This window comes from Elephantulus edwardii, unplaced genomic scaffold, assembly GCF_000299155.1.
Source record: "Elephantulus edwardii isolate Elephantulus edwardi_28Jun2011 unplaced genomic scaffold, EleEdw1.0 scaffold00108, whole genome shotgun sequence".
In the NCBI taxonomy this organism is placed as follows: Eukaryota; Metazoa; Chordata; class Mammalia; order Macroscelidea; family Macroscelididae; genus Elephantulus; species Elephantulus edwardii.
In genome coordinates this window covers 6,078,018-6,091,167 of record NW_006399858.1, presented here as the reverse complement: position 1 = coordinate 6,091,167, position 13,150 = coordinate 6,078,018, and the positions used below count along the sequence as shown (strand labels likewise).

Here is a 13,150-nt window from a genome sequence, read left to right as displayed (position 1 = left end):
CAAATTGGATCTGACTGGTACAGGAGACTGCCCCTCCTTCTCCAGCAGAGCATGAAGCAGAGTCTGGGGTGTTCCCCCCCCAGGTGCCTGTCGGGGCCTGGATTTCAGCTGTCCACACCACAGCAGTGGGCAACGAGCTTAAAGCCCCTGATGGCTCTGGGCGCTGACTCTCACCAGTGGCTATGGATGAAGTCACAGGCGATTTTCAGCCAGCGCCGGAATTATGTGCTCTTTTATGGTCCTGTGTTACTCTACGGACTTCGATTAATAATTTAGAAAATAGTCTATGACCATGATATTTCATGAACAAAGGAATAAGGCAGAGTAAAAAGTAATGTTACTTAGGGTTCATTAGAGCTATGCTAATGAAGGTTAAAGAGTTCAGAGGAGAGAGTGATTAGTGCCCCTAACAGTATGTATAAAGACTGTTTAATTGAGACATGTTTTCCTGCATATATTCTCAGCATCAGTAAATAAGTAAAATTTGGGAAAGAAAGATAAGTTCTTCATGACTAATCAAAAGCCTATAAAATCACAGCAGTAGTGTGGTTAAAAATGCATGCTCTTATAGAAGAAATTTTTAAGGACAGGGTGTAAATAGTTAATTCACTTAACTTACTGCTGTCAAATCAGAACCTACTCATACCTGACCCTCCAGTGGGTTCTCTCGCTGAGATTACCTGTGCTTCTCTTCCATTGCCAATGAAGCAGCTAGAGGATTTAATCACCTGCACTTGAGTTGGCAGTGCAACTTCTTACCCAGGAGGCAACCAGGTATAAGTGGCCATTCGCCTCCTTGCCCTTGAGTTGGAACATCTCATAGCTGGAGGGTACAAACCCCAGAGAGGTGTGATGTCTGGGTTAGCAGTGTTGCTCCCTACGGAACCTGTTGCCGTCATTCCCCCTCATCCCGGAATTGCACTGTGTTAGCTTATTGTCAGGTTGGAGCTGATCCCCCAGGGTTTTTCAGAGGCAGTGAATCACATGGAAGGAAATTTTCCGTCCTTCTTCCATTGAGTTAGCCCTAAGAAATTACTAACCAACTCTCTGTCATACTGAAAGTACCTGTTACAGGCATTTAAATCAATGGAATCACACAATATTTGGCCCTTTTCAATATTTGGCAGACTTTTTTCATATAACATGACATTTTCAAACTTCATCCATATCATGTTGTTCTTGTTATGTGCTGTTAAATCACTTGTGACTCATAGCGATCAACAGCCCTAAACCCTGCTCTATCCCTTGCCAATCTGTCTCCAACACGCCTAACCCCATTATTCCAGTGATGGAATTAGTCCATTTCATCGAGGCTCTTCCTCTCCTGCACCATCCCTCCACCCTCCCAAGTGTGACAGCCTTCTCCAAGGACTGGTTCCTCCTTGCAACATATCCAGAGTATGTCGAATGAAACTTCAGAATCCTTGCCTCCAAGGAGCAGGCTGGCTTCATCCTCTCCAGGACTAACTTGTTTGTTCTAGCAGTCCATGGTATATTCAGTACTCTTCTACAGCACCAAAGCTCAATGGCAGCAACTTTCCTTCTGTCATCCTTAGTCATTGTCCAGCTCTGTGAAGCATAGCAAGTAATGGCAAAGACCATGGCCTGTATCAGGCGCACCTTAGTCTCCAGACTGACATCGTTGCTCCTCAGTACCTTTTAGAGATCTCTGATAGCAGACTTTCCCAGTGCAATTCATCTTTTAATTTCCTGGCTGCTGATACCAAGAGTGTTGATTATAGAGCCAAGCAGACTAAAGTCATCAACCGTCTCAATCTCTTCACCATTTATCATGATGCTGCCAATTGGCCCAATGGTGAGAATCTTTGCTTTCCTGACTTTGAGCTTCAATCCATATTGAAGGCTGCAGTCCTTGACCCTCTGCAGCAAGTGCTTCAGGTCATCCTCAGTTTCAGCAAGCAGGGTTATATCATCTGCATAACGCAGATTGTTGATAAGTTTTCCTCCAATCCTGATGCCACACTTCTCATAGACCCCAGCCTCTCAGATAATCTGTTCTGCGTATAGATTGAAAAGATAGTGGAGATAGGACACATCCTTGACGCACACTCTTCCCAATTTTAAAGTGTGCAGTATTTCCTTGCTCTGTTCTGACAACTGCTTCCTGGTGCAAGTATAAGTTTCGCCTAAGCACAATCATGTGACACACATGTCACATGTATTATTCTTTTTTTTATGGCCAAGTAATATTGTATTTTCTGTATCCATCCCTTTGTTAATGGGCATTTACACTTTTTTCCCCACCTTTGAAGCTATTGAGAATACTGCATATGTGAGCATTCATACTTAGTATTTTTATCTTTGGTTCTGCCTTGGAGTAGAATTGCCAGATGGGGTATGGTATCTCAGTCAAAGCTCTTGGCTTTCAATTCTTTTCTGACTCTGGCTAACCCTTTAGTAAAGAGTAGTATGATCCCATAGAGTTTCCAAAGCTGGGCCCCTTATCATTCTTCTGTTTGTAGCTGTTTAATGACCAAAAGATAACAGTTCAAGCTCATGAAGAGTTCCTACAGAAAAAGTGAAGCACACAACTTCCATAAACTTTTAAAACTTAAGATAAAAGAATTACAGACCAGTATTAGGAAGAAAGCTCTGGTGGATTAATGGGTAAGGAGTTGTGCTGCCAGCCCAAGGGCAGGCAGTTCAAATCTGTCAGCTACTCTGTGGCAGGAAGATGACCATTCTGTTCCTATGCAGTATGCAGCCTCTGAAAATCCACTGGAAGGTCAGCAATGCATGGGTTCCAACTCTACAGCAGTAAGAGAGATCACTTAAGAAATTAATTTTTTTTTAAATTAAGTTAAAAAAGATTCAAAATTCTAGCCCGTGGACTTCAACTTCATGAAAGGAAGAATACAGTTAAAAAAAAAATAAAGGATTCATACCAAGTATGCAAGGTTGGTTCAACATTAGGAAAACAAACAAAATGAATCATTGACCTAAATGTAAAACCTAAGCTATAAAGATGATCAAAGAAAAAAAACAGGAGAAAACTTAAAGGCATAAATCTATATTAAAAATATATTACAAAAAAAATATATATTACCAATCATAACCAAAAGTGTAAAAACAACAAAAGATAAACTAGGTGATTGAGACCTTCTAAAATTAAATTCTTAGGGAGCTCTGGTGGCCTAGTGGCAAGAAGCTACACTGCAATCCCTAAGGTGTGTGGTTCAAATCAACCAGATGCTCTGCTAGAGAAGAAGGGGAAAATCTCTTGTGCTAGTCAGATCTGATTTGACGGTACACAACAAGGGAAATAAAAAAATAAGGTAAAAATTTTAAAAAGTTCTTATATACATCAAAAGACTATCCTAAAAGAATGAAAGAACAGTCTGCAGATTGGAAAACAATATATTCATCAACTTGTCCAACAGGACCGTCTCATAAAATTTATTGAAAACTCCCAAACCTGAACAACAGAAAAACAAACAGCCTAATTAAAAAATGGTTAGAGGACTTGAAAAGACAAATCACCAAAGATGGCTAAGAAGCACATGAAGAAATGCTCATGATTGATAGTTATTCTCATTGCCCTCAAGTGGGAACTGACACATACCTGACCCTTCATCAGATTTTCGAAGTCACTAAGTCACATGCGAGGAGATGGCAGGTTGTTCTCCCATGGAGCCTCTAGAGATCCACTGGAGTGTCGGGGATGAGTTGCTTTTAATTTGAGGGCAATGAGAGGAGGAGGAGGAGGAGTGGGGAGGAGGCACTTTAGGAAGTTTAATATCTTACAGTGACTTAGATGGAAACGTAGAAGACATGTTCTTAACTTTGTGTGAAGCAGGCAGAATTTTTTTTAAGCCTTTCTTCATGTTCTTTCAGTCCCATGTGAGGCAGTAACTTTTCTGTCATGAGAGATGTTGTTAGTAAATATTATATAAAGGAGTTTTCTGTGCTATGTGGGCATTGGCTTACCTATCTTTTGCAGATCAGTCTCTTCAGTTCTTAACATTTTTTTGTTTCTTTATAGATTGAACTTTTTCAGAAGGATGTAGAAGTTTTTCAAGAAGAATATAAAACAGCTTCATTAGTGGATGCATCGCAAGTCAGTCTTTATGAGTACTTTCATATATCTCCTATCAAGGTATTGTAAAAATAAGTCCTTTTTATTGTCCTTATGCTAAGTAATAACAAATTGACAGTCTTTTGGGGGATGTTGTTGTTAAGTGTCCGCGAATCAGTTACAACTCCTAGTTCCTTATGCCTCACAATTGTCGCTGTGCTTGAACTTGATACAGCAGCCCCTGAGTCAGACCTTTCTCTGTTTGGCTTATCCAGAATGATGTCTTTTTCTCAGGACTGCTACCTAAACATTCAAATTTATTTGGTCGTTTGAGTTTTGTTTTTTTTTTTTTACAAACTGTATTTTTTTAAAGAATATAATATACGTAAGTAAATAGTGTACTTGAAAAATGTTTTTAACATTTTTTTAAAAATTGTAATTTTTCTTTTACAAATAACAATAAATAAAAATAAATAGCCCTATAATTATTTTCTTTATAATTTTTCACCATGTTTAAATAATAATGGGGCAACATACAACATATTTATGTTTTTCACTTAAAAATATTTCACTTTAGTTTTTCTCTTATTCTCTGACAGTTCTCAAAATTGTTTGTCTGATGTGTATGTTAGTTATGAATGCAATTTAAAAATATTCTTGACTTCACTAAATAAAGTTTTGTAGAACCAAATTTAAGTGAATTGTTAAATATCTAAGATTTATGTTGTCAGGGAGCTCTGGTGGCTTAGTGGCAAGAAGCTGTAATGCAGTCCCAGAAGTATGTGATTCCAATCCACCAGATGCTTTGCTGGAGAAGGAGGGGCAATCTCCTCCTGTACCAGTCAGATATGATTTAACAGTACACACACACAAAAGTAATAACATTTAAAAAAAAAATGTATGTTGTCGTATGCCATTAAGTTGGAATCAAATCGACTCATAGCTGACCTCCCAGCAGGTTTTCAGAGCCAGTAAGTCACACAGGGGCTCCATTGTTCTCCCATGGAGCAGTGGTTTCGAACTGCATGCCTTTGATTCAAATGTATAGACAGTACAAAAATGGTTTTTGTTTGCTTTATCATATTAACTTCAGTTGTAAGATAATTTTTGAGGTGTATGAGTTACCAATAACTTCAACTGCTCAACTTTAATATATGAACAACTATGTAAATATACTTTTTAAAACTTAATAAAAATTTATAGACTCATACATAATTTAGAATTTATTTACTTGTAATATAAATAACTTAAACTTTTGGGTTTTTTGTCTCCTGTCTTTAGTTACATTTAAGTGTTTCCCTAAGTTCTGGTAGAGAAGAAATTAAGGATTCAAAACACCATGGAGGCCTGATTCCAGTTCATTCATTAAATCTTCTGCTGAAGAGTATTGGTGCCACTCTAACAGATGTACAAGATGTAGTTTTTAAGTATGTTTTATATTCAAACCTATATGTTGATGAAAATATGCTTTATGTTTACCTAAAAACATATTCATGAAAAAGTATAAAAACTACTTTATGGCAAAAAATACAGTGATTATCTCGGATAATTTAAATAACACTCATGTTTGGGAGAGTGGAGGGATGGTGCCGGAGAGGAAGACCCTCGATGAGATGGATCAGTTCTGTGATTGGGGTGGTGGGAGTGTGTTGGAGACGGTGAGGTTGGTACAGGATAGAGCAGGATTTAGGGCTCTTGTACATAGGGTCGCTATGAGTCGCAAGTGACTTGACAGCACATAACAACAAAACACATATATTTTTTGCTTACTTTTACCTACTAAATAATAGCGTAATTATTAATTAATTTCTTTAAAAAGAGGAACATGGACCGTGCTGATTTTTTAAATAATGTAAATACACTGCTTTTAAGGGAAGAAAATGTGCTTCAAGATGTAGTAACTGAAAAATGTTGCTTGGATGCCAGTCGTATTGAGACTTCTCAGGCTTATCTATCTATATCTGTGTATATCCATGCCTCTGGAAATTCTATTAATTTTGAAAACCACAGTAGTTATAGAAAGGCTTCAGGTCTTGTTGTGCTTGACTCAATGGCAATCAACAATAACATCTCTCTCTCTCTCTCTCTCTCTCTGTATGTGTAAATAATATATTTATACACATACACACACACACACACACACATACACTCATGTAGAGCAGAACCGTTACACTAATAAGCTAATTGAAAAGACCTATTTAATGTTACAGTAAAATATTTATATTTTATTGTGAGTTATAACTACTAGAATATCTGGCAAAAAAACCCAACCTTATAGAAGAGAATAACCTTTTTAAGTAACATCTAGAGCTGACTATTAAGAACAGTATTAAGAATTCATGAATCCTGAGATAACTCTAAATGTAAAGTTAGTTAACAGTCAAATTATGCTTAGTGGCACCAGAACTAGGATAAGATTTCTAATATGAATGGGTTCTAAGTGATCCAATCTTAATTTCTTGGTGGTGAACAAGTAGGTTGGCACTACGATAACTGCACCATGATCATTGTTGAATAACCTCTTCTGTTTATCTCAATGTAGGATATCTTTGCCACACAAACTATGATAGGACAGACGAGAAATACTGTCTTAATGGTCCCTAAATGAATAAAAAGAGTTTCTGAAGCCCTAAGTTGCTTAAAAGTATATGCATGACTGTAGTTTTTCTGAGTAGTAGACCCACAGCTTCTTGAAGATTCTCAAGAGGATACTCTGCTTAAATTTACAAATATGTTTATCAACATGAGAAAATGTATTAGAAGGAAAAGTTTTGGAAAAATTCTAAAGGAAATAAAGCTATTCTTTAGTATATTGTTTTTCAACCTCTCTTTTCACTGTTTATCTTTTATATATATTTATACATTCATACATCCTATTTTTTTCCAGACTTGCATTTTTTGAACTCAACTATCAGTTCCATACGACACCTCAACTACAATCTGAAGTAATAAGACATTATTCAAAACAGGTTTGTCTGAGATTGTCTTACAAAGAGATCTGTCAGCTCTTTAAGTGTTTGCTATGTGTATTTTGTAGCTCTGGCAAGGAAGTAAATAACTTTTATTAAAATTCTGAAGCTTTTTTATTTCCTCGGAATTGTAAAATTTTAAAATTCATATTTGAATTTTGTTGCCTTCTGTATTTTAGCCGTGTCTAGAATTATTTTATGGATCAGTGGTCTAGAAATAAATATATTACTTTAAATTGGAGAGAGATATCATGCTTAGGAAAGTGGAGGGATGGCGAAAGAGAAAAAGACTCACCAGTTGGATTGGCACAGTGTCTGCAGCAATGGGCTAAAGTATGTCAGAGATTGTGAAGGTGGCACAGGATGGGTTCAGGTCTGTTGTTAATAGGGACACGAATATGAATTGTCTTTGACTTGATGGTACCTAAAACAACAAAAAAACTCACCAAACTGAGCTTAATTTAAAAAGTAGGCACAGCAGAAATGAATAGTTGATAACTGATTAATACAGAGTATTTTTAATGTAACTGAGTTGTTTAGTGAGATGTGTTATTTTAGTACATTTTTTCACACTTGGAGAGAGTGTGATCTCTTTTGTGATATTACTTACTGAACATCTGAGGCAGTTGTGGTATTATAGACTGATCATTGACAGGGGCTCAGGAGATCTAAGTTTGGATTCCAGTTTTGCCATTTATTCTTGTTGTGATCCCGGATGTCGGTTGATATATCTATTACTCCATTCTATTAAATGGTATTCACAAAAGCATTCATACATAGTATTCTAAATATTCTGAAGTTTTATCTAAATATCATGCCATTTTATCTCAGTTTATAAAACCAAATTCTTGGGGTTTTTTTTAAACTAGGAATTTCCAAGAATAAAGTAAAAATTTTGTTCCCATTCCAAAGAAAGGTAACCTGACAGAGTGCGGAAATTATTGAAAAATATCATTAAAAGCAAGCTTCTGCTGAAAATTATCCAAAAATGACTGGAACAACATGTCAACAGAGAACTGCCAGATGTACAGGATGGGTTTAGAAGAGGTCGTGATACTAGGGATATTGTAACTAATGTTAGATGGATCTTTAATGTTAGATGGATCTTGGCAGAAAGCAGAGAATACCAGGGGAATGTCTATCTGTGCTTCATTGACTATGCAAAGGCTTTTGACTATGGATCACAACAAACTGTGACTGACTCTGAGAAGAATGGGAATCCCAGAACACTTGATTGTGCTAATGCGAAACCTGTAATTGGACCAAGAGACAGTTGTCAGAACAGAGCAGGGAGACACTGCATGGTTCAGATTTGGAAAGGGTATCCACCAGGGATGTATTCTGTCTCCATACCATTTCAATCTGTATGTAGAACAGATCATCTGGGACGCTGGGCTGTACGAGGAGGAATATGTCATCAGGATTGGTGGAAGATTCATCAACAACCTGCGTTATACAGATGACACAACTCTGCTCACTTAAACTGAGGAGGACCTGAGCCGCTTGCTGTAGAAGGTCAAGGACTGCAGCCTTCAATATGGATTGAAGCTACACATCAAGAAAACAGATTCTCAGCATTGGGTCAGTTGGTAGCATCAGAATGGATAGTGAAGAGATTGATATAGTTAACAGTTTTAGTTTGCTTGGCTCCGCAGTCATCACTCTTGGTACCAGCAGCCAGGAAATCAAGAGACAAATTGCATTGGGAAAGTCATCTCTCAGGGACCTCTCCAGAGTGCTGAAGAGCAACAGCGTCAGGCTGGAGACTAAGGTGCCCCCGATCAGGGCTATCGTCTTTCGCAGTTGCATGCTATGCATCAGAGAGCTGGACAGTGACTACGGATGATAGAGAATTGATGCCTTTGAGCTGTGGTGCTGGAGAAGAGTGTTGAATATACCATGGACTGCTAAGAGAACAAACGGGTTTAGAGGGTGAAGCCAGGTTGCTCCTTGGAAGCAAGGTTTGTGAAGCTTCATCTGACATAACTTTGGGCATGTTGCAAGGAGGGTCTAGTCCTTGGAGAGGGACATCATGTGTGGGAGAGTGGAGGGATGGCGCAGGAGAGGAAGACCTTCGAATGAGGTGGATTGATTGAGTTATTGGAGTAAGTGGGAGTTGGAGAGTAAGTGTGTTGGAGACAATGTAGTTGGTACAGGATAGAGCAGGGTTTAGGGCTGTTGTACATAAGGTTGTTATGAGTCGCAGGTGACTCGACAGCACATAACAACAACAAGGTAAAAAGATTTAGAAGATAAATTGGTGATAAGGATTACTAGCCATAATAACTAGATGTGTATATGAAATAGTCTTGTGAATAAGAAAAATATTAAATCTGACTTTTATAATTAATTAACACTGATACTTTTTTAGGCCATTAAGCAGATGTATGTACTCATCCTTGGACTTGAAGTTTTGGGAAATCCCTTTGGCTTAATTAGAGAATTTTCTGAAGGTGTAGAAGCATTTTTTTATGAACCTTATCAGGTAAAATTGCTATCCTTTGTTATATCATTCTCATTCTTTTCAATAATGAATTTTTATGATATATTTCTGTTGCTTTGTGTATTAAATAGATGTTTGAGAAACACAGTTGATTATTTTACAGCAAAAGTAAAAGGTTTTGGGTTTTTAGAAGTTTCTATCTTTTTCCTTTAAAATTTAAACTTAGGATTTGGCAAACATATATAGAGTTGTAAGTCTTGTGTTGGATTTTAAAAGAATAACTTATTGAGACAAAAGATCCTTCTGCATAGGCAGTCTTGCTTTTTGCACTAATGAAAAACCTTGAAAATTACCATAAAGTTGAAACTTTGTGACACAGTCTTAAAAACTGATGGTAACAATTAAGAGTTTTTTGTAACCCCTGAAAATTTCTACTAAAACATTAAAAACTCGCAGGGAGCTTTTTTGACAGTCTCAAATTGTGATACTAACCAAAGCTTTAAAAACTCTTTTCTTGTCTGTCAGCTATAAATAAATGTTGTGTGCCATTGAGTTGGAACCGACCTATCACTGCTGCTCTGGTGGGTTTTCAGAGGTGGTTAATCACAAGGGGAGAGGGGGCCATCGTTTTCCCACAGAGCAGCTGCTGGATTCCAACCATGTGCATTTGGATCTCTGCACTGTTTCTTGCCCTCAGGTCACCAGAGCACCTTTCCCAATATATAGGATAATAATTTTAAAAATATAAAAATAAGATTTTTATAATATTAGAAACACTGCAAATGAGAGTGTGATTTCTTTTTAATAGTTAACCATGATTAGTTTGAGCTGTGCTTGCTTAACACCTTAAAATAGGGAACAAGCATCTTTCTACAGTTTGATAAATTGTCATGCTCCTTTTTAAGTTTGGATCAGCTTCCAACATTTTACCTTATTTGTTTTCAGTGTTGTGAAATCATTCTGAGTATTTCTTTAGTTGTGGGATTTTTGCTAGTGTGTCTTCCTCTAGGATATCGTCATCCTGTTTATCACAGTCACTTGCCTCATGTGTGTTAATAACTTATCTTTAATGTAAATATAACTTTATTCTCTTGTTGACTCTTCAGGGAGCCATTCAAGGTCCTGAAGAGTTCGTGGAGGGAATGGCACTGGGACTTAAGGCCCTAGTTGGAGGAGCTGTTGGTAAGAAATATAACAACTAGCAGTTACCATTGTACTAGAAAATGACTGCATGCTTTTACTAAACATGTATCGTTTTTACCAGGTGGATTGGCTGGTGCTGCCTCCAAAATCACCAGTGCCATGGCTAAAGGAGTAGCAGCTATAACCATGGATGAAGACTACCAGCAGAAGAGAAGAGAAGCCATGAATAAGCAACCAACTGGTCTTCGAGAAGGCATCACTCGTGGAGGAAAAGGTTTAGTCTCTGTAAGTTTTACAGGGTTCTGAACATTTACTGTGATATCTTTTAAGCCTTTATTCTGCATTTAAAGAAAACATACTTAACTGCCAATCTGTATAAAGTTTAATGTAGATGTGTAAGAAACGGTTGGTAGTGGTCTGTAAAAGCATTTTTAAGTGAAATAATGAGGAAAACGTGTTGATTCTAGGGTATCCATTAAGCAGAATGCTATTATTTTGTATATGGCAGACTTGGTTCATAAAGGTGCATCACAGGAGACTATGACAGTTTTCCAATTGTGCTTTTCCTCTAGGGTTTTGTAAGTGGCATAACAGGAATTGTGACCAAACCAATCAAAGGCAAGTATCTAGTCCTTTTGAGCAGTACATATTACCTCTTTCTGCCTAAGTTGATTCTATTCTCATTCTTGTTCCATTTGTTTTAAGATTTATCTTTTTTCCCCTTTTTAGGGGCTCAGAAAGAAGGAGCAGCTGGCTTCTTTAAAGGTGTTGGGAAAGGTTTAGTTGGAGCAGTGGCAAGGCCAACAGGAGGCATCATAGATATGGCAAGCAGTACTTTTCAGGGAATAAAAAGGTAAGTTCTCTGATGCAATAGATGAGTAGTATGGCAAATTGCTTAAGAACTTCTTCATTCTCTTTAAAACAATTTTTAGATTGTGTGTGTGTGTGTGTGATTTGAGTTAAAATTTTCAGAGTAAATTGATTTTCCATTCAAATAATGATACACATTTTGTTTTTGGAACATTGGTTAGAATAACCCATGGGATTGCACTCTGCCTCTGCTGGTTCCTCCTGTGAGTCTTGCTTCCTGAATCCTTCTGTCCTGCCGCTTTCTGCCTTCTTAGCTTAGTCTCTGGGCAAATGCTGCCCTTTTTTGACCTGGTATGGTTGGTTGTTCTGCACAGTGAGTATTTCTCCGTGTGATTGTTCACTTGATAGATTTGTCAGCTGTTCTATGGATGAGAATCGAGCCAGCAGGGTGTGTTTATTTCCAGGCTCAAAGGATACCTAAGAGCCGTAGTCTGGGGGGCTCCACCAGCCTATCTTTGACCAGTGAGATTGACCATTTACATGATTTTGAGTTTTGATCCATATTTTTCTCCTGCTTTGTCCAAGACATTTCTCCTGTGATCCCTTTTAGAGTAGTCAGCAAAGCACCATCTAATACTCTTCTGGACTCAAGTTACAGGGTTGTGATCTGATGACCCCCTAGCCCTTTGCAATAATTGTTTCTGTTAGTCTTTGATTTGCTTCTGTCTTCTTTGTTCCTGGTAGGGAGAAACCAGTATTTGTTTCTTAGATGACTGCAGGCTAATTTTAAAGTAGGATGGTAGAGTACAATCTTTTTGAACACTTTTGCCAGCTGACCTGGATATCCTCAGAAATTATAGTTCTGAGGTCCTTAGACTGTCAACTCATCCCTCAGGATATTTGGTTATAATTAGAAAAACTTAAATAATTTTGCCCCGTTTGGTTCTACTATATACATGGACCTATTTCTAGCATATGCAATATCCATGTAGAAATACCACCTGCCAAACCTATGTGGTTGTAGCTCCCCTTCACCTGCATTTTCCTACTTCATCTTGCACACCTGCCTACATATTCACTTGTAGATTCATGTTTTTCATTACTGATAGGATAAAGACGGGGAGCCTGTTCCTGTTAACATGTACAGCCTAGGAGGCCCAGTGGAGGGTTACTGTGAGTGGGATTAACCCCACTGCAGTGAGTTTGAGTTTTGAACTATAAGGATGTATATGTCTTTACCTTTTTGTCTGTGTATCTTGTGAACCTCTCTGTTTTCCCTTTCTGTTGTACTCTTCACCTCCTTATTATATATTGCCTTTCTTGTCACTCAGCTGAATTAATGTCTCTGTTATCTAGTTAATGAGATTTCCTCTCCTCCTTTTGGCCTCCTTTTCCTGGTAACCATCACAGTCTTTTTCACTGTGTATAAACCTTCCTTTAGCTTTTTATGTAATAGTGTACTCACATGATGTTTGTCCTTTTGTGACTGACCTATTTCACTCGACATAATGTCCTCTCAATTCTTCATATTATGCAGTATTTTGTGAATTCTTCAGTATCACTGTTTCTTTGAAGCATATGCCTAGTAATAGGATTGCTGGATCAAATGGAATTTCTACTTGGAGCTTTTTAAAGAAATGCCATATTGTTTTCCATGATGTTTACTCCATTTTATAATCCCATTAACAATGTATGAGAGTTTCAGTCGTTCCACATCCCAGCTTTTGTTGTTTACTGTCTTTTTTTTTT

General features: G+C 37.6%; 1 protein-coding gene across 1 annotated transcript in view; it reads left to right on the top strand.

Annotated features, from left to right (window-relative positions):
- VPS13A (vacuolar protein sorting 13 homolog A (S. cerevisiae)) overlaps nucleotides 1-13,150 on the top strand; it is a 289,570-nt gene that overhangs the window by 242,376 nt on the left and 34,044 nt on the right. The window contains 8 exon segments of the mRNA XM_006891989.1: nucleotides 4,004-4,117; nucleotides 5,318-5,463; nucleotides 6,924-7,005; nucleotides 9,377-9,490; nucleotides 10,555-10,630; nucleotides 10,713-10,876; nucleotides 11,164-11,209; nucleotides 11,321-11,444. Of these exon segments, the coding sequence (XP_006892051.1) occupies nucleotides 4,004-4,117; nucleotides 5,318-5,463; nucleotides 6,924-7,005; nucleotides 9,377-9,490; nucleotides 10,555-10,630; nucleotides 10,713-10,876; nucleotides 11,164-11,209; nucleotides 11,321-11,444 (866 nt within the window).